The following is a 22,158-nucleotide window of genomic DNA, read 5'->3' on the forward strand; positions in this document are numbered from 1 at the left end:
CCTCCTCACACTGACTTTGAGCAGTTTGTGAGAAGTGACAGTGCTATCCTTATACTATTTTCTAAAGTTCCCTAGTCACCGCACAACTCTGTGCTTCACAGCATATGGCCCCTGGTATTCATGCCGCCCTGTGTAATAGGATTTCTGAAGACCTTTTTCATCAGGGTTCAATCATGCCAGTTGCCACCAGCTTTATACCTAAATATCCATTCCATCCTGGCAACGTCTCACTGCCTAAGCTGGGTAGAGCCACAGTGATGCCACTGCTGCCCCATTTACCTGAGGGAGAGGCGACTCTAACATATATTGAGCTCTTTCTATGTGCCAGGTACTAGGCAAAGGGCTTTCCAGCATGACCTCTTGTCCTCACCGTGTGTTCTGTTGTACAGATAAAACAACTGAGACTTAGAGGTGTCACAAAACTAGAAGAGCCTGGAATTTGAATCTAGGTCTGCCTCACTCCAGAGCCCAATCTTTTATCCCCTGCATCATAACCCCTCTCTCGCTACCTTATAATTTTAACCTTCCTTCATATGCCATTGGAAAGATAGGCAAAGCCTACTCAGGCAACCCTTAGAGATCTGATAAGATTTTGCAGCAAGACTTTTGCACCCAGGGGCATACCATTTTGTCACAACTTAGTCGTGCGCACACTCCTGGAAAAGCATATTTATAGCTTAATTTGTGCCCCAGTAAACTGGTCAGGGACCTTTCTTTGACTTGGCAAAGGCGAAGTGGCTGTGGAGTGGTGGTAAGACCACAGGATATGCTAGAAAGGAGCCGCGTTTTATTCCCAGCTGTGCCACTCCCCGATGTTGTGGCCTTAGCAACACACCTAACCCCTTGAATTTTAAATTAGGTAATCTGGTAGAAAATGTACCTGGCACATAAAAGGCTCTTGATAAATTTCTATGAAATTCTTAGCAACAATTCTACCATTTGCAGTATCCTTTCAGCGTCACCTTAATCTGTACTTGTTTAAGTTTACTATTATCTTCTGGAACATTCTATGACAAGCTGCCCTCTCATTCTTGTCTGGCCTTCTCTCTTTCTGATAACCTAGTCTCTGCCTATGAAGACCTCTTTATTTGAGCTTTGGTTTGTTTTTTTTTTCCCTCCTATTTTTACTCTAATTTCTTTACCTTAGTTTTTAATGTCTCTGCTCACCATTAAACATGTGGAAATAATTCTTTGACTCTTAAAGATCTTTAGCCTTATTCTTCTTTAAGAGCTTTCTTCGCATTTTTTTTTTTTTAGCCTGTCAGACCACTTCCTGGAGTCTTGAAACAGAGCAGAGCTTTTCTCCTTCCTTGATCCTCCCTTTTATTATAGTTTTAATATCTTTATATGCTGGTGGGAGTTTGCCTCATTGCCCTGCCCTGCCACTCCCTCCTCCCAGGCTTCTTCTGTTTAGATCTATCACCAGAAAGGACAGATGTTTTGCTTTTACATGTTACAAACCCTCTTTTCTCTTGCTCATAAATCCTGTCATTTATACTAGCCCATTGGCCTTTTTCAAGTCTATCCCAAGCTGTTATTTACGGTGAAATAAGCTTCTCTTAGAACTGGACTTCTAAACCAATTCTAAATATCTAGGCTCACAGCCATTTTGTTCGTTTGTTTCTTCTACCTGTAACATTTTTTCCTGAGATGCATTTGAAATTCCTTCCTCAAGGTGTGTGTGCATATATATATTTTGTTTCCATAGTTTAGAAGCTCCCTATTTTATTTTTAAAAGGGGAGGAGGAGGAGATGAGGACGCTGTGGTTTTTTTCTCCTCCTGGCCTGCATGAAGGGCCCCAAACCCAGCCCCTTCACGTGTCATAAGTCATCTATTTCCTTTCTCATATAAAAATGATGCCCAGGCTCTTCTCTCCCAGAGCCACCCCTCTGCAATGGCTGCTACTGCCCCTTCACTGCCATCAGGTCTAGGAGTCAGGGGCTTCTCATACCATGAGTTCTCAGGTTGCCAAAGTGGGCTGCTCTCCAGAGCTTACAGTATAGACATACCAGAAATCTGGCTTCCAGCAAAAGAGAGGAGAACCTTCTCTCTCTCTCTTGCATTCTACTTGGTTACATAGAGACCACAGAAGTGCTCATTTCGGCTAGCATCTTAGCAAAAGAGCAAGAGTTATTAGCAAAAGTATCTCTTCCAGCTTTTAATCACCTCTCTCCCAAGAACTCAATTCAGGCATGAAGCCTGGGGGGTCTATGTGAGGAAATGCAATGTGGTGGTGGAAAGGGAGGCACAAAGTTAGGGAATGGGATGTCAGATCCCAGGGACAGACCCTGTCTTGGCCTTGTCACTCCTGTCTCTCAATTTTAGTGGTGTTATTGGGCCAGTACTATGCCTTGGCTTCTTGCTTCCCTTGGGAAGAGATCCTCACAGAAATCGCCTTGGGTGTTATGCAGATGCTTCTGATGGACCCACTTGCCCATCTACCTAAAATGTTCTGCCTCTTCTGAGTCCTGGTAGTGAACACAACCTAGACCCATTCCCTTCCCACCCCCACCCTCAAGTGCCATACTCTTTCCTTGCTCCCACTTACTCACTGGAGCTCAAATATCAGTCCCTTGTGGTGAAACCTTTCCCAATTCCTCCATAGTCACTCCATCCTCTGTGTACCCTCAGTATTCGTTTGTAATGTAACTAGACTGTGAGCTCCTTGAGAGTGGGAACTTTGCTACAGTCATCTTGATCTCCTCAGGCCAGTCATGGTACCATCACAAAACAGACTCCCAGTACTTACTAACTTGATGAATGACTACTGAATGAATGAATAAATGAAATACAGAGTTCTGCCAACATTTAAAGTTCTTTTTTTTTTTTCTGATCCATTCTGCAAAATAAAATCCATTTTCTCTGTTGATCTGAATCACACATCAAACTTCTCATTTCCAAGAATTTGGCTGCCTTCAGATAAGTCCCTGGATCCGTCTCAATATAATTCATAACAAGGGTCCCCATCAAATATTCTTCCTTGTAACTGTGTGACTTGCACTCATAATACCATGTCCTTGCTCCGCTCAAAGAAGCAGTGTGTGATTCCTCCTCTTTTCTCCTCCTTCTTCTGTGACGTATTTTTATTTGAACAATCACTTCTTAAGGTATCGTACAAGCCAGATATTGCAACAAACACTGGGGAATATGAGAAGCCTAACAGAAAAGCCACATCTACCGCATACCCTTCTTTTCTCCTTTATTCCTTCTTTTGCTTTTCCTCCCTTCTCTCACTCTAATTCTTTAGCATGTTTGATTCTTCCCTTGTCCTTTGAACTTAACTTGCAGCTGATGTTTACTCATGGGATGTCCTTGTCCAAAGTAGGGAGGACAAATTCAGAACCTAGCACACAAAATTCCTTCATCTCTTTGCTAACTGCCATCTCCTTTGAACTTTTTTGCCACGTTCTCTTGGGCCACACCACACCTTCACTCTCCTCCCCTTCCACCACTTGAATGACTGTCACATCTCTTAGGGTCGTCCCTTCTCTGAATCACCAAACTTGGCCTCTTCTCAGAATGCAGTACTCAGTCTTGGGTGAGGACCTTTTGATCATCTCCATATTTCTTTAGAGATGAGGTCAGGGGCTGTTCGTTCTCTTCATCTTACAAATTGCAGAAGTAGATACACAGAAAAGTCAAATGATTTTCCTTTGAGCACACTCTCAGAGTTGGGACTGCCCTGAGAACTCTTGTTTCCCACTGAAACGCACGATCCATGTGGCCTACGTCACCAGTATCATAAGCCAGCCTGCCCAGTACTAGGGTTCTGCCCCTGCCTTACCACAGAGCACAATTCTGGGGTACAAAACCCTCTACTCATGATCATCTGATTTTACTTGACTTATTTATCCCAGGAAATCTGAGCTTTGTACCAGCTCAGCCTCCACCTAGCCACGTGACCTTGGTCAAGGCATGATCATTCATTCATCCAACCACTGTTTTGTTGCTATTGTTGTTGTTGTTAGGTACTCTGTCAGTTTCGACTCATAGCAACCCTATGTGACAGAGTAGAACTGCCCCATAGGGTTTTCTAGGCTGTAATCTTTATGGAAGCAGTTCATCAAGTCTTTCTCCCACTCCCTGGCACTTAATTATAGAGATTCAACAGATGTTTACTGAATGTCTACCAAGTGCCAGGGTCTGTGCTAAACCCTGGGGAGGCTCTGATGAGCAAGATACTCTCTCACCTTTAGGGAACTTTGAAGCTGATGAGATTCCCTTGGCAACTAGAGCCTTTTCGCCTCGCAATGAGAGGAGGGCACTGCAAACCCTCAGGTTCTGTTCCATATGGACAGCCTGTCCTGGGCAGCACAAAGACGGCCTGATTTGGAGCCTGGAGACTTCTGCTAGGCCCACTTTTGCCACTTAAGAGCCTGGTGGCACAGTGGTTAAGCACTAGGCTGCTAATCAAAAGGTCCGTGGCTCAACCCCACCAGCCACTCCCTGGGAGAAAGATGCGGTAGTCTGCTTCTGTAAAGATTAGTCTTGGAAACCCAATAGGGTAGTTCTACTCAGTCTTATAGGATCACTATGTCAGAATCAATTCGATAGCAATGGGTTTGTTTTGATTTTTTTGTTATCTGGTTGTATGATCTTAGGTAAATGCTTAAATGCTTTGGGTTAACGGTGTCTTCATCTGTAAAATTAAGGGGTTAGACCAGATGGTAGCTTCAGGGTTTCTTTAGGAGTAGAAATCACTTTTCAAATGAAATCTTATTCATTAAAATAATAATTAACATTTATTGAGCTCTGACTAAGTTCCAGATACTCTTCTAAGTCTTTTCATGTATTAATTCATGTTACCCTGAGTCAGGTGTTCTTATTGTGCCCATTTTATCGTGGAGGACCTGAACCATGAGAATGGCAACTTGTATAATATCTATGAAGCAGTTAAAAGTAATGCTGTACTTGTTAGCAATGCAGGGATAGAAGGAGATGAGGCAACCTGGGCCTCTCTTCCTTGCCTTCTCTTGCCTCTTGTGCAGTCCCTGGAGAACCTTTGCAGAATCCAAGTGTTTCAAAGATCATAGTTTTAAAACCCTGGAGTAAATCACCTCTAAAACTGACTCTGGTAAAAATGGAGTTGCACTTTGCCTCCTTAAAATCACTAATCGAGATACTGATTTCACTCCCTAGACCCTCCTGCTTTCTCCACATCTCACATGCTTACCAATAGGCACATATGTTCACACAGTGAGCCACATGTGCGTGTGTGTGTGCATGTGAGCACACATACACACACAATCTTCCTGTAATAAATGCTAAGGTTTTCATCACAATCATAAACTTCAAAGACTTGGAACTTAGAACAAAAGCTTTTCCTGCCTCTTAGTGAGTTCCACATCCCTCTGGGAGGGTCAACTTGTTCTCTTGAAGATAATTATCATACCCCTTTGTGTACGGGGCTTAAAGTAACAGGCCATCATCGATGGCACTGGGTGTGGTTTTTTTAATTCTACTTAGCCAATTATCAAGTGCATCTTGGTATAAAAAGATCTGTGGCACATGGTCCTAGCTCCTTAATAACATTGGTCCATTTAATATTTCTGTATGCCAATTTTTTTCAAAGCATTAGATCAAGTTTGGAAGGCCCAGGGATCACAAAAACAAAGGCCCTCCAGAACTAGCACACTTTCTTTCTCCTTTGCTGTCCTCCACCTTCACCTCTGCTTCCCAACACTATCCCGAAACCCCTTACCCACTACTATCTACCATCCCCCTGCAGTACCAGAAACAAACTTGTTGCCATCAAGTCAATTCTGACTCATTGCGACTCTGTAGGACAGAGTAGAACTGCCCAATAGGGTTTGCAAGGCTATCATCTTTATGGAAGCAGACTGCCACATCTTTTTCCTGTAGAGCAGTTGGTGGGTTTGAACCACTAACCTTTAGGTTAACAGCCAAATGCTTAACCAGTGCACCACCAAGGCTCCTTCCCCTGGAGTACAGGAGGAAGCCATGAGTGAGCTTGTGGGAAACTACCTGGGAAAAGTTACCCATCTGCGGTACATATCATAAGAAATAGCCATTTTCCCAGGAAAGCAGGAAGTCTGAGAATAGATTTTTACTTGTTTGGTTACTTTCATTGTGAGACTTGTTACAAACTCACTTTTGTTTTGGAGGGATAATTTAATCCTGATTTAATCAAGCTTGGCCTCAGGAATTAATTGCTTTTACAGCCTTTAGATTGCCATTTGCGTAAACGGATTGATCTGGGTACTTAGGAAACTTAAGGAGCTGACTTCAGCAGTTGAGGCAGCTAAGGAACTTGATCATGCTTAAAAGGCAGCCTCAGCACAAGGGTGGGGCACCCCTGTAGGCTGACCTAATTAACCAACCACTTAGTGAAAAAAAAATATGGAACCTGACATGAGGGCACAGCTACTCGAGATGACCCAGGAGATTCTCAGGCGCATCCAATTGTTCAGCCTCCTTGGCACTTGTCAGGCTTCATTCTGCAGGTAAGGCCCTAAATCACTTTATGACCAAGCAAGAGGCAACACGCAATGACTCTGTGAGCTCCAGGAAAGGTACTTTCATGACAACCACCTAAATGATCATCTATCTGGTTATTTATCAAAATTCAATTAAACTAATCACAGCTGTGATCCAGAACACTTATCTCTTCCCAGAACTTAGAATTCCAGTCCAGCCCAGGACTGAGCTCTGCATGAAGTCTGATGAGTCACACAAGACTGATCAAAAGTCATTCGAAGAGTCCGGTCATGCGCCTAAGCCGAAACAGTCTTTAGTCGGGGCTCAGCTGAGAGAAGGTGGGGAAGGAAGGCCCACGACCCCTTGTCCCCACAGAAAATGCCCCCAGTTTTTGAAAAGATCCTTTCCTAGCAATGAGGATTACTATTGTTTTGCCCTTTTGCTCTGTGGTCAATATAAATTGAAATATCAAGTAAGGCATATTTATTACCAGGTCAATCCTAGCCTTGAAAAGGAAGAGGAAGCAGAAATAACTGGTCAATACCAGGTGCACAGTATAAGTACACACAACTTGTATGTGGACAGCAATGGTACTTGTGTGTGCATGTGTATTCCTAAATGAGTTGTTAGCTGTCATAGAGTCAGCCCCGACTTACGACAGCCCCATATGTTACAGAGTAGAAGTGCTCCATAGGGTTTTCTTGGGTGTAATCTCTAAGGAAGCAGTTGGCCAGCCTTTTCTTCTGCAGAGCCACTGGGTAGGTTCAAACCACCAAACTTTAAGATAAAAACAAAAACAAACAAAAAACATTGCCAATAAGTCAATTCCTCCAGCTAATAGTGACCCTATACAGCAGAGTAGAACTGCACTATAGGGTTTCCAGGGAGCAGACTGGTGGATTCAAACTGCCGACCCTCATGGTTAGCAGCTGAGCTTTTAATCACTTAGCCACCAGGGCTCCACCTTTAGGCTAGCAACAAATAAACACCCTAAAGCAGTGCTTCTCAAAACGTAGTCGTGGGATCAACGGCCATCAGCATCAGTTAACTGAGAACTTGTTAAAAATGCAAATTCTTGGGCCTTACCTCAAATTTACTGAATCAAAAACTCTGGGGGTGGAGCCAGCAATCTGTGCTTTAAAAAGCCCTCTAGATGATTCAGATAAACACTAAAGATTGAGAACAACTGCCCTAAAGCAGAAGTCCCTACATGGTACAGTGGTTAAAGAGCTTGGCTGCTAACCAAAAGGTTGGTGGTTTGAATCCACTTGGAGGCACTTCAGAAGAAAGGTCTGGCAATCTGCATCTGAAAAATCAGTAATTGAAAACCCTGTGGAGCACAGTTCTACTCTGACACACATAGGGCTGCCATGAGTCAAGTTAGCAACAACTGGTTTAACTGGCCTACAGCAGAAATTTCTACAACTTGACTGCACATTAGAAGCACATAGAGAGTTGATGAAAATCATTACATTTGGGCCAATATTGATATTAATTGCATGCAGGTATTTAGTCAACAATTTTATTATTTCACTGTGTCCACTACCTGTTTGTCTCTATCATTGTTGTTGCCTATTAGACTGTGAACTGCAAAGATTCCAAAACAACTTAAGCCAGGTACCCTTTGCAAATTCAGGCATGTCTGGTCATTTCTGGAAGACTTTCCTGATGACAAGTCTCTGATAGAACCTTTGATGCACAGAGCAAAGACCCCGAAGTCTCACCAGGTTATAGACCAGATGAGAAGACATAGCTGAGGTAAAAGATAATCAAGGCACTTATTCTAGACCATGTGTTTGGGAGTCAGGGGGATTCTGAGGAGGTATTGTATTTTAATTCTGCATTTTGTATGTTTCCTAGACTGACCCTCCAGGCATAAGAGGGTTGCCCACTCTCCCATGGATACAGTTGGAAGCCCTTGTCAAGAGTGCCTTTGACCATGCTCTAGTAGATACGGTCATTTTTCCAGGATCTTCTTGCTGCTCTTTTTTCAGAATTCTCCAAATCTGTCTTTCCCTAGTCCCTGTTTGGACACTTCGGTTGGACTGTATGCCTAACTTTCAAATTCAGCTTTGAACCTGGTGTGTGTCCTTCAGATCATCTTTTATGCACTCTCTACTAAGAAGAGAAAAAAAACTGTAGCCATCAAGTCAATTCTGATTCATAGCAACCCTATAGGACTGATTAGAACTACCCTATAGGGTTTCCAAGGCTGTAATCTTTACAGAAGCAGACTGCCACATCTTTCTCCCATGGAGGAGCTGGTGGGTTCAAACCACCAACCTTTCGGTTAGCAGCCGAACGCTTAACAGCTGCACCACCAAGGCTCCTTCCGTCTTAGAAGAAGTAAAACCAGAATGCTCCTTAGAAGCAAGGATGGTGAGACTGCATCTCAAATATTTTGGACATGTTATCAGAAGGGACCAGTTCCTGGAGAAGGACATTGTACTTGGTAAAGTGGAGGTTCAGTAAAAAAAAAAAAAAAAAGGAAGATCCTCAATGAGATGGATTGACACAGTGGCTGTTGTACATAGGGTCACTATGAGTCGGAACTGACTCAATAGCACCTAACAATTACAACTAAAGACAGAAGTCCCACCTCACCTCTAGATTTGTGGGCACTTATCACTTGAATTGTCCCCTGGCCTCTCTCCAAGGAACCTGTGTCAGAATCCTAGGGTGAGGCCGTAATAAAGAGCTAGTCAGGTAAAGTGCCAGGCATCCACAGGGTTTATAGGAAGTTAAGAGGTCCATGCTTCATGGGACCTAGGCAGCTGAAAAGGGGGTGAGGGGGGTATTTTCTTGCATCAGTGTGAGAAGAGAAACCATGGTGATCCTTCGTGGTAGATGTCCAGGGTGTGAAACATCAGCAGCTGCTCCCAGTGGGTAATATAAAGGTCACCAGTTACCAGGGAGTCACTCAGCAAACTTGAGAATAGTAGAGAAGTAAATGACAGACGACACAAAAAAAACCAATAACCAAACATGTTGCCATCGGGTTGACTCCAACTCATAGCGACCCTATAGGATGGAGTAGAATTGCCCCGTAGAGTTTCCAAGGAGTACCTGTTGTACGTGAACTGCTGACCTTTTGGTTAGCAGACGCAGCTCTTAACCACTATACCACCAGGGTTTCCCAGACAATACAAGATGAGTAAAATGGAAGGCTTGGCCATTTGGGCAAGACCATTTGAAACATACCGTGGAGTCTTTTGAACCAGGAGGGAAGGATTTGAATGGAGGATAAGAATCTAGTAATCGTTCTCACACAGGTGGAACCAAAGTTACTCTTTCATGATGGTGTGATCCTCTTGCACTCTATTCATTGAACAAATACCAATTGAAGTCATTGGGCCTGTCCTGCCACAGGGGGCAGGATGGGGAAAGAAGGCAGAAACAGCCTGCCTTTTATGATACTTACCAAACCAACCCAAACCCACTGCTCCAACAAGAAGATTCTGGCTCATAGTGACCCTATAGGACAGAGTAGAACTGCCCTGGAGAGTTCCCAAGGAGTGCCTAGGATTCAAACTGGTGGATTCAAACTTCTGACCTTTTGGTTAGCAGCCATAGCACTTAACCACTACGCCACCAGAGTTACATGGGGAAAAACAGAAAATAAGCAAGTGGACAAATAAATGAATAAGATGATTTAGGAGTTTGATAAGTTATAAAGGAAATATAAGAGGGGAATAAAATAGAAGTATTGAGGTGCAGTAAGTGATCAAGGAAGGCCTCATGGGAAAGCGAATTTGATTTTTGACTAAAGCAACATGTGGCGCTAACTACTTGAAGGTCTGGGGACACAGTGTTCAAGGGGACGGAGCGACTCTTGCAAAAATGCTAAGGTGGGAATCAGACTGGGGTGTTCAAGGAGCAGAAAGTAGGCCATTGTAGCTGGAGCATAGCGATGGGGGGTGAGGATGTGGTGACAGAGAAAACCCAGGTAGCCACTGTACGGAGTTTGTATTTTATTTGAAATCCAAACAGAGGTCATTACAGTGTTTCAAGCAAGAAATAACACGAACTGAACTAAAACATAAAAAGGGAGACCAGTTAGGAGGCTGTTGTAATGGTCCTGCCTTCAGATGATGGTGGCTTTGACTAGGGTGGTACAGTGGAAGTATTGAGATACATTTTAGAGGTAGAGCTGAAAGACTGGATTTGAATTGCTAGAGAAAGGGAGGAATAAAATATGTTTTATTCTGTGCTTTGATCAAAGATTCTATAGAAGAATCTTCATCAAAAGGGGGAAAGATGCAGAACAAAACTTAAAATTCTCATGGGATCTAGACTTTCAGGAGCCATTGAGGCTGAATGAACCCCTGAAACTATTGCCCTGAGATAATCTTTAAAATTTAAACCAAAAATATCCCCAAAAATCTTTCTTAAACCAAACAACAATTTAGCTTAACCTGTAAAAAATATCTGCCTTGAACACTGCTCTTTTAAAGAACTATCTATATGGGATCAAACTGACAAAAGCAACTCGAAATGTTAGATAGGGAAGCTTAGGGGGCAATGAGTTTATGTTAATTGGGGGGGTTGAAAAAAGGGGGTGAGAATGGTTGCACAATTTGCAGAATGTAGTCAATGTCATTGAATTGTACGTGAGAATTTGTTGAAGTGGTGTATGTTTTTCTGTGTATATTTTCAAAAACAATAAAAAGAATATGTTTTGTTCTGAACGATTGAATGAATTGGGTGTTTTTTAAACAAATGGTGAAGACTGGGACCAGGAAAACAGGTCTGGAGGGGACAAAGACCAAGAACTCTATTTTGTCATGTTAACTTCGAGACACCTATTAAACACCAAAGTGGAGTTGTCAAATTGGCAAGTGGATACATGAGTTACTCAGTGGAAAAAGTAGGGTAGAGATATGCTCTACATCAACAAGCATATCTTGATATTTTTCTGTACTGTAGAGGCATTTATGGCATGTTAGTCCCAGGATTCTCTTGTTTCTTTTGCAGTTCCTAAATAAGAAGGTAGAAGATTAAGCTGGTGATGACTATGAGGGAAACAGGATGGGATCATAGCTGTGCCTCCTAAACTGGAAGATCAAGGTTCCAGTCCAAGTCCTCAACTTGCTAGTTCTCTAACCTTAACTAATTTGCTAATTCTCACTTTCCTCTCCTATAAAATGGACAGGTAAGATAACATAAATCAAAGTACCAAGCACAATGCTTGTCACACAGCAGTTGTTCAAAGGACATTAAGTGAATCCATAAATATTACATGGTTATGGTTTATATTTATAGTGGTAAAGAAAGCAAATAGCTGAGCAAATGTTAGGGCTGGTGGATGACTTGATCAAGAGAAAGAGAGAGGGAGAATCCCATTGCTACTCTCAGCCATATTCATACTAGCAGGGTCACAGGAGTGACCTTTGTTGAAAAAGATTGGGGAATCCTGATCTGTACCTTTCTGTACAGCACCCAGCAGAGGAGGCACGTTCACAAGAGTGTTTAATAACAACGATAGCAAAACAAAACAAAACTTTTTTTTTAACAAAAGCTGTTATAACACCAATTCAGAAGGAAAAAAAAAAAATCATGCAAGAGTGAAGACCCACACAAAGTGCCAGTTAAACTACAGATTTTAACACAAACAAGTGTGCAAAGTTCATTTGTGTGGTGTCAGATTCAACACTGCAACTAACCTTTAAGACATTACCACCAGTCAAATGTTCATGTGGTATCAAAGAAGAATATCCACAATTATCTGAAAAGGCTATTTTAAGTGTCTCCCTTTTTCTAAATGTGTGTGTGAAGCAGACTTCCGTACACTTCAATCAAAACATTTTGCCACAGATTGAATGCACAAGCAGGTATGCTTCTATTAAGCAGGCCATCCAAGAGATGTGCAAAACTATTGTTTAAAACTCCACTCTTCTTATTTTTCATTTTGGTAAATGTGTTTTTCACAAATTTATTTATGTTATTTATGTTAACATATAATGGGTTCATTATTGCTATTTTTCTAAAAAGTAATACATCTTTTTTTAACTTTTAAGCTTTAATTTCAAACATAGTAAATATTGATAAATACACCCTATGTAAACAATAATATCTGGAGTCTTCAATAATTTTTAAGTGTTCAAGTGTTTCCGCTAGGAAAGGAATCAGTATGCTGGGGTGAGAGACTATAGGAAGAGAAATGCAAACTCTCATGAAATCAAAAACATTCCCTTTGTCACAGTTTCCCAGCCAGTGAGTTACAACAATTTGGCCCATCACAACACTATCCTTTATGAGTCACCTAAGTTACTCTGTTTAAAATCTTTGCTGAATTCTCTTTCAATGTGTCTTCTTAAAGGACATGCTTAGGAGAGAAGGTAGGATGTTGGAGCCACAAAGTTAAGACCCGAAAATCAACAGACACCTGTTGGCCACTTAGCCTTCTTGTAGATGAAGTTGGCAGGAGGCAAGAACATATCCCTGTGTGACCTTGAAGTTGTTCATCCATCTACTGCTTCAGGAATGAGGTTTCCTATAAAACCATCCATTGGTTCTCTAAGCGGCTGCCAGTTATATGCCCTTGTCCAGTTGGCTCTCTTTCTGCCTCCTGCTACTGCCCTTGTATTATTTCATGAATGCTTGTCTCTAGCAGCCAAGTAGGGAAAGTACAAGAAGAAATGCTTAGTAGTTTCTTTCCAACTAGATAGCTTCTGTGACAGGCAAACAAAGACAAAAAAGCATTGCTTCTATCAATTATTATACTTTTCAATAATGGAGCCCTGGTGCCACAGTGGTTAAGAGCTCGGCTGCTAACCAAAAGGTTGGTGTTTCAAACCCACCAGCCGTTCCTCAAGCAAAGATGTGGCAGTCTGTTTCCATAAAGACTACAGCCTTGGAAAACTTATGGGGCAGCTCTACTCTGTCCTATAGGGTCACAGTGAGTCGGAATCGACTTGATGGCAACAGTCCTTTTTTTTTTTTTTTTTAAATATATAACTTTAGCATACTATAGTCTCATATTGCTAAGAGTTGGACAGTGGCTATATTACTAGGTTCTCTGCATACGTTATTAACCTCACGGAAATAGAATACTGGAGAGCATTAAGGTGGAAAGTGTAATTTACCTGGAATATTTTTTGAATCTTGAGAAAATGTGCAAAGACTATTTATAAGAAAATTAAAAGCACCTATAATCCCCACCCAAGGTACTCACTCTTAAGTTTTTTCATTAACAGACTTTTCATCTATGAATGTCTACGTATGTACATACATTTTTTAAATAAATAAAATCACATCATACACACAGTTTTATGTTCTACTTTTTTAAACTTAATTCATCATGAGCACTTCTCCGAATCTACATCATCATTATAAAGGCTGCATATTATTTCATGATATGGATGAAAGATATTGTTGTATATTTAGATTGGGATTTAGAATGGAGAGCTTTAAATATTTTTAAAGAGGTTTTAGGGCCAGAATTCTAATGCTTAGTCAAGAGCTCCTCTCAGAAGGTGAAAGGACAGGTCCTTATGTCCTAGGGTTGGCAAGAGAAGAGAAACGAGGATCTCACCAGAATGTCGGACAAGTGATGGAGCTACCAGGAGCAAAGCCATACATTTTTCCAAAGCCCCATCGTGGACAGAGCTATAGTCATGTGTCCTATGAAGGGTATGACTCCCAGCCCACAAACACAGATGTAAAAGAAAGAATGCCTCATTATTATCTATAAAGGAGCCCCTGGGTGTCCCAAACAATTAAGCACTCAGCTACTAACTGAAAGGTTGGCAGCTGGAACCCACCCAGAGGTGCCTCAGAAGAAAGGCCCAGCAACCTACTTCCAAAAGGTCCCAGCCTCGAAAATCCTCTGGAGCATTTCTACTCTGCACACCCGGGGTCATCATGAGTTGGAATTCACTCAACAACTGACTTGGTTTTCACTATTATCTATAAATCAACTTGTTTTTTGGTTTTGTTTTCAGCCCCTCCTATACCAGTACGGCAGTGATTCCTGGTCAGAGCCTCCTTCCCAACCCCACCCCTATAGCTATAACACAGGTCTTATGCAAGACTAAAAATTGGGGGTGGGGGCAAGCAAGGAGAAAGCCTTTGGTCATTGAGGTGTCTGTCCACCCAGGTGAGCTCTGGGATGTCCATCGTCTCCTTGCTTCTTCTGTGCTACCTCTGGTCATGGGACTGTATTCCAAGGCTGCCTAAGGCTCCAGAGTCTGTGTGCTGGTAAATTTCCAACTCTTCCTTCTTGAGAAAGCCTCCTCTTAGAGATACCCCTTTCTTCAGCTCTGGCTCCACCCACCAAGGGTGCTCAGCCAAGGACTCAGACATTCCCTTGCTTAAACCTCTAGAGCTTCCCCATAAGATGAGAATAAAATTTGAATTCTTCACCAAGTCGTACAAGGCCTCCGTTATCTCTCTCTCTCTCTCACTTTTTTTTTTTTTTTAATTGTGCTTTAGGTGAAAGTTTATGGAGAAAATTAGCTTCCCATTCGATAGTTTGTACATAAAGTGTTCCATGTCCTTGGTTTCATTCCCCACATTCATTTCCATCCTGGTTTTCCCATTATCTTTCATCCTGATTTTCTATCCTTTCCTGCCTTCTCAAGGAGCCTTGGTGGCGCAGTGGTTAAAGTGATTACCTGCTAACCACAAGGTCGACCTTTTGGACCCTCCAGCCCATCTGTGGGAAAAAGATATCGCAGTCTGCTTCTGTAAAGATTTACAGCCTTGGAAACCCTATAGGGTCACTATGATTTGGAATCAACTCAAAGGCAACGGGTTTGGTTTGGACCTGCCTTCTCATTTGTGCTTTTGGACAGATACTGCCCTTTTGATTTCATATAATTGGTTTTTGTAAGGAGTACATTCCTCTCGGGTGTTATTGTTTATCTTATGTGCTTGACTATAGTTTGGCTGGGAGGTGATCTCCAGGAATGGCTTCATTTCCAGGTCAGAAGGTATTTTAGGGCCATAGTCTCACTGTCTTGGAAGAAGTGTGGCCAGAATGCTCCTTAGAAGCAAGGATGGTGAGACTGTGTCTTACATACTTTGGACATGTTGTCAGGAGGGATCAGTCCCTGGAGAAGAACATCATGCTTGGCAAAGTAAGGGTCAGCGGAAAAGAGGAAGACCCTCAATGAGGTGGATTGACACAGTGGCTGCAACAATGAGCTCAAGCAAAACAACAATTGTAAGGATGGCGCAGAACCGGGCAGCGTTTCGTTCTGTTGTCCATAGAGTCGCTATGAGTCGGAAGCGACTCGATGGCACCTAACAACAACAACAACAAGTCTCAGGGGCTCCTCTACTCTCTGTCAGACCAGCAAGCCTGGTTTTTTTTGTGGATTTGATTTTTTGTTCTACAATTTTCTCCCGCTTTGTCTAGGACTCTCTGTTGTGATCCCAGTTTTACCAAGTGTTGTGATCTCAGCAGTTGGCAGCGGTAGCCCGGCACCATCTAGTTCTTCTGGTCTTGGGGTTGTGTAGGCTGTGGTTCATGTGGCTCATTAGTCCTTTGGACTAATTGCCATGTCTCCCTTTCTTCATCCCCTTCTGCAGTCACCCGGCCTCCTCGCTGCCCCTGGCCTCCTCACTGCCCCTGACCATGCCAAGCCCTCACCCACCCCTGCACTTTGCACTTGCTCACCCTCTCTACCTGGGAAGTCCCTCCTCCCTCTTCCGGACACCCTAAAGTACCATCTCTGACAGAAGCCTTCTTTGACCATCTGTATAAAAGTAACCTCCCAGTATTATCTCCATCATCACCCTTTTTGTTTCCTTCATAGCGTTTATAAAAAAAAAAAAAAAGTCTGTAATTATCTTCTTTTGGCTTCTTTGTTAGTTTACTTGCTAACTAGCTGTTTTGCTGATGGCATGTAAGCTTCCTGAGGGCTGGTTCACAGCCTAATTTCCCAGCTCCTAGAAAAGAACCTCCAGATAGTAGGCCCTCAATACCCTTCGCTGTTCAGCCAATTCCAACTCTAGTGACCCTGTAGGGCAGAATAGAACTTGCCCCATAGGGTTTCCAAGGAGCAGCTTGGTGGATTCAACTGTAAACCTCTTGGTTAGCAGCTGAGCTCTTAATCACTGCCCCACCAGGGCTCCAGGTCTTCAACAGATGTTTGTGAATGAATGAACAGGTTGGAGAAAATCCTTCTCCATTCATGTTTATTCTGAAGACAAGATGACACTCTGTTTCCTGGGGGCGGGGCGCATTTTTTTCCTTCTCTGAAAACCCTTTTAGGTACCCTAAGGTTTTGGAGACCAAAGATCAGGATGTTCTTTTCATCAGAGGTAATTTCTTCTTTTTATCCTTCAACAAACCTCAACCAAGGGGAAGAAAGAACACAGTGCTAGTTAGGGAGATTGGGGGACAGGTGGAAAATGGGGGAAGAAAAAGGGAAAATTCAAGGAGAAAGAAAAAAAAAGGTAATTTCTCTCAATACAGCCTAGCATACCTTAGTTGAAGGTATTATTTCAGGTGGTTCATCAAGGCTCTGTCTGATGTCAGGATGTAAATCTGACTGCCTTTCACAAAGAGAGGTGTTGGCTTCAGCTCATTTAGCAGACCGGCCTGTTCCTGCTTCTGGACTCTTGTCTAAACAGGACCTGGCCTTCAGGCAGCCGCCGGGCGGGGGAGTCTGTGAATGGCAGCCCAATCCACCAGGCCAATGGTGAAGGAGGACTCGGCTCCTTAAGCGCCAGCGATTCAAGCCAGGGCTGGAAAACCAGAGAGCCCGCCCCTCGGATCTTCCCCTTTCATTCCAGAGCTTGGTAAGAGGAGCCCAGCCTGCTGCCAGGCACTGAGTGGCTGGGCAGAGCTCGGGAGCATAGACCCAGGGGCACCCATCCCCTTCAGCACCCTTCGCGCCCCCGCAGCAGCATGGCCGACCAACTAACAGAGGAGCAGATCGCAGAGTACAAGGAGGCCTTCTCTCTGTTTGACAAGGATGGGGATGGCACCATCACCACCCGGGAGCTGGGCACCGTCATGCGGTCCCTGGGCCAGAACCCCACTGAGGCCGAACTCCAGGGCATGGTCAAAGAGATCGACGCTGACGGCAACGGCACCATCGACTTCCCGGAGTTCCTGGGCATGATGGCGAGGAAGATGAAGGACACGGACAGTGAGGAGGAGATCCGGGAGGCCTTCCGCGTATTCGACAAGGACGGCAATGGCTTTGTTAGCGCAGCTGAGCTGCGGCACGTGATGACCAGGCTGGGGGAGAAGCTGAGTGATGAGGAGGTGGACGAGATGATCCGAGCAGCTGACACGGATGGAGATGGGCAAGTGAACTACGAGGAGTTCGTCCGCATGCTGGTCTCCAAATGAGGTGGGCGGAGGAGCTGCTCCAGCCCGGCACAAATGGTTCCCCTTGGCTTCGCATTTGGCTGGCCAGTGTCGCTGTTGCAAAAGCCTTAGTCCTCAAATTTCTTTCTCCGTTCCTCCAGCTTCCTCTGGACTGTTTTTTCTGTGGTTACGTGACTCAGTCCACCTTTTATGCATCTCATTTTCCCTGCACTCCTTCCGTTTTCTGTTCCTTTTATTATCTCTCTTCTTATGCAGAATGACACCGGACACTCCCAACCTAGCAAACAAATGACATCCTTCCATTAGTTGGGAGCAGAAGCAGAAGTGGCATTACTCTGCAAGGACCGGTACGTTTTGCACTGAGATGTGAGCAGTGTGACATCTTAGAGCACTCTGGCCATGATCTCTAAAGGGCACTCAATGTTGTGACCAGGGGAGCTGCTAGTCCTCATCCATGCCTGGAGACCCTGCTGAATGAAGACTTCACCTGCTGTTGTGCTTAGGATACTGGATTTGGGTGGGTGGGTGGAGAAATCTTGGCACCTAGAGGGAAAGGTGCTGATGGAGACTTTGACATCTGAGGTCAGGCCTCTGAAAATCACCACTTTTCTTCCATAAGGCACTTGCTTCTTCCATTCTGTCTTTGCTAAACCTCTGTGATTCATCTTCTGAGGTGCTGGAGTAAAAACTGGAGTCAGTTGTAACATGTTTGTATTAACCTGGATGGAGGGAAATTTAAATGAAAGAGAGGGAAACTACAGGGGAATAAACAAGAGCTGGGTTCCCTATTTTGTTTGTTTCTTTTTTCTTTTTTTTTTTTCTGGTTCTGACTACAACAATCTTTGTTAGGTCCAGGGTTTAAACCAGGTGGGGATCTCTGTTTTTGTGCTTTTTGAAAATGCAGTAAGTTCTTGTACTGGTGGGTACAGTGAAAAGAGAGAAGTCTGGATAAGGTAAATCTGGTGTATTTAGTTTAAATAGAATGGGTAAGTTGATAGCAAAGACTGGTTCATATAGAACTCCTAAAGATCTAAGTCAACTATAATTGAGAAGGAAGTCTGATAATGGTTTTTATTTGTCCTACATTGGCTCTCTGGGTGTTGTGAAATGCTCTGTGGTTAGAAGAAAGTGAGGAGCTAGAGAATGCTAACTGTATACAGATAGCCCCCATTTTTCAAAAGCTCACTTTACCCCACTTCACTTTTGCATAAGACTTACATGTTTAAAAAAAAAACATGCTTTGAGTCAATTCAGACTCATAGCAGCCCTATAGGACAGAGTAGAACCGCCCCATAGGGTTTCCAAGGATCACCTGGTGGATTTGAACTGCAGATATTTTGTTTAGCAGCCAAGCTCTTAACCACTGTGCCACCAGGGCTAGGCCTACATTAGTACCTGTTTTCAATAAATCCAAAGAGGACTTTCGCCTTTACAGACAAAGGTAAAAAAGCAGAAATGGCATTCAGCATTTGTTGTGCAGCAAGGCCTTAAAGTGGCAACACACACCCTGAGCAGCAAGAACGGCATATTCAAGCTCATTCCCTGGGAACTACACTCAGCGTCAAGCCACCACAGCTTTGAACTGTGTCTGTGAGCATCTGTGCTTTACCTCCGTTCATTTTGTGCACCTTTAGCAAGATACATCCTAAGGTATCAGGAAAGCATAGAGAGCCTGTAAGGGTGTTATGCTTAGCATAAAACTGGACCTAGGTTATTTTTTGCATCTGGGAACACTCAAAAATTTTTCCCATACTATTAACGGCAATTACTTCTTTGCTTTATGCCATTTTGGCTTATGAAAGCTTTCACAGGAGCACTCTACTTTTGGATAGTGGGGGAAACCTGTATTCAGAATACATGGTGAGGAAGCAGTTTGTGGATGGTTATTCCCTCATTCTCCCAGAAACTTCTAGAGGTTGAATTCGATCATTTCAGAGGTCGAAGGGGCTTCATCAGACATCGTTTTAGTTCAAGAGTGAGGCAGTGTTTGTGGAGTGGGCACTAGACTGGGGCTTGTCAGAGATGGTTCTATCCCTGGGACAGCCACAAAGTAGCTGGTTGATCTTGGACAAGTCCTTTCTCCCTCTCACCTGTGTTTCCTCACGTGTAAAACATGGGCTTGGAGCTGACAGATTGGGATTCCAATCCTGGCCTCACTACTTATCACTGCAGACTATACATGAATCACTTAACCTCTCCCTTATAATAGCTGACATTCATACAGTCCCTACAGTATGCTAGGCAAGGGGCAGATTACCTCATTACCACACTATAAGGAACTACTCTTATTAGCTTCCCCATCCTACAAATGAGGAACCTGAGACAGAAAGCTTAAGAAATAAGCCCAAAGTCACACAGCTGGTAAGTGGCGGAGCTGGGAGTTGAATGCAAGTCTATATCCTTGACCATTCTGCTCCTGGCCTTACCATGCCCCTTGCCTGCACCGTGAAATGATGATTATGACAGTACCCCTGAAGCATTCAGAGGATTAGAAATAATATTCTCAACACACCTGGTGTGTAAAAAAGGTGCTTAATAAATGATAGCTGCAATTATTCTCATCTTTAGGGCTTCCTTCCAACTCTAACACTCTATGAGGCTCAGAAATGTATTTCTGCCCCATAAGTAACCCAACGGAAAAGACAGGGCAGAAAGGGGTCGAAGCAGTCTCTCATGTGCTGTCTTTAACTTGACTTCTGAAGGGACACCCCATGGTGAGATCTCAGGCAAGAACTGGCCCAAACACAAGTGTGATTTTAAAAGCCTCCCGCCCAGGTGGTAGAAGAGGCAAATCATGCTCTCAGATAGCAGGGCCTTTTAGGCTAATTCTCTCTGCAGCCAGCCCTCGGCAGTGGGAATTAGTTGACTACCTCCAGGAGGGGATTTGGAAACAAGCCTTGTGAGTGCTAGTGTCCAGGTGTCACTGGGCAGCAGCATTCTGTGAGCAGAAGAGCCAAACCGTTTCAACTTCGGAGGTTCAGACATGAATTACAGTTCTGTCTGCCAAAAGTTGAGATGTTGGCATCACCGCCAGGGTCAAATACAATTCAGATCTCAGTGTCTCTCATAGGCTGATTCCTAAATGCTGTAGGAAGGAAAGAAACTGGGGTCAGGAGAGGGCTGGATCCAGAGGCCTTTCTTCACGAACGTCAACTGGTTTCATAGTCACCAACAACAGACCTGGTGGGAGACTTAACACTTAATCCCCTCCTTTTAAGATATAGGCCCTAATGAAGCATTTAGAAATGTCAGGACCTATATGTGCTGCCCAGAGCCCTGGTAGTGCCGTGGCTAAAGGGCCTGACTGCTAGCCCAAAGGTCGGTGGTCTGAACCCCCCCAGCTGCTCCTCAGGAGAAGATGTGGCAGTCTGCCTCCATGAAGACTACAGCCTTGGAAACCCTATAGGGCAGTTCTACTCTGTCCTATAGGGTTACTATGAGTTGGAATCTACCAGATGGCAACGGGTTTTGGATATGTGCTGTTAGGAATCTCTGGATGGCACAAAAGTTTAAATGCTACTAGCCAAAAGTTGGCTGTTTGAACTCACTCAGAGGTGTTTCAAAAGACAGACCTGGCAATCTGCTTCTGAAAGGTCACAGCCTTGAAAACTCTATAGAGCAACATTCTACTATGCACACATGGGCTAACCATGAGTTGGAATTCACCCGATGGCAGCTAACAACATATGGGCTATTAATGCTTCGGGGGGAAGGGATGAAGATGTCTTTTTGTGTTTCCCACCCAGCCTTCCACCTACTCATATATTGGAACCACCCATTCCTGAGTCTCAAAAGGCTTAAAGAGTCTTGCATGAAGAATTCCTTGTGCCAGGGCAAGGGCTACACCAATGTTGCAGAAAGGCCTTCCCCACTATTCGTATGCCTGTTTCTCAACTAAAGCCTCCAAGCCTCTGGTCCTCCCTTAGGGTGTGATGGTGAGAGCCCCAGAAGCTGGGCTGTGCAGGGAGGCGAGGGAAGGTTGGAAAGATTGTGCCACTTTCTCCCACCCCTAGAGACAGCATCACCCTTCATACCATTGTCTTGTCTGTTTTGTCATTGCTGTCATGACACTGAGTGTCAGGTAGGAAACATCCCCATTGGAGCCCTCAGAAGCAAGCAGATCCATGATAAATGGGGTTCTTTTTTTTTCTACAGGTGGGAAATCTGAAGTCATAAGGTAAAAGTGGCCCCACAGCAAAGTTGAAGGTGTTCCCCTCCCTTGTCTTAGATTTACATCCATGAATTTTTTTTTTTTTTTTTTTAAATGCCTTCCCTTCTTTCTCTTATAAGCAAGAAGTTCATCTGCCCTGGCCAAGGTGAGAGCATCTTGCTCAGTCACATTGCATAGTGGGGTTGGCGCTCTCTGATTCCCCTCACCTCTGCACAGGACTGTGATGTCCTAGGTGTTCGAGACCTGCCTTGGCCAGTGGAT

General features: G+C 43.7%; 1 protein-coding gene across 1 annotated transcript; it reads left to right on the plus strand.

Annotated features, from left to right (window-relative positions):
• Window positions 1-15,278: 15,278 nt before the first annotated feature.
• LOC100658962 (calmodulin-like protein 3) lies at window positions 15,279-21,933 on the plus strand. The gene has a single exon (XM_023548958.2). It carries the CDS (start codon window positions 17,298-17,300, stop codon window positions 17,745-17,747), a length of 450 nt encoding a protein of 149 aa, XP_023404726.1. The 5' UTR covers window positions 15,279-17,297; the 3' UTR covers window positions 17,748-21,933.
• The last annotated feature ends 225 nt before the right edge of the window (window positions 21,934-22,158 follow it).

Source organism: Loxodonta africana, chromosome 4, assembly GCF_030014295.1.
Source record: "Loxodonta africana isolate mLoxAfr1 chromosome 4, mLoxAfr1.hap2, whole genome shotgun sequence".
Taxonomy (NCBI): Eukaryota; Metazoa; Chordata; class Mammalia; order Proboscidea; family Elephantidae; genus Loxodonta; species Loxodonta africana.

What these genes read in the sequence shown, in the direction of transcription:
- LOC100658962 (XM_023548958.2), top strand. Translation starts at nt 17,298, where the DNA reads ATGGCCGACCAACTAACAGAGGAGCAGATCGCAGAGTACAAGGAGGCC.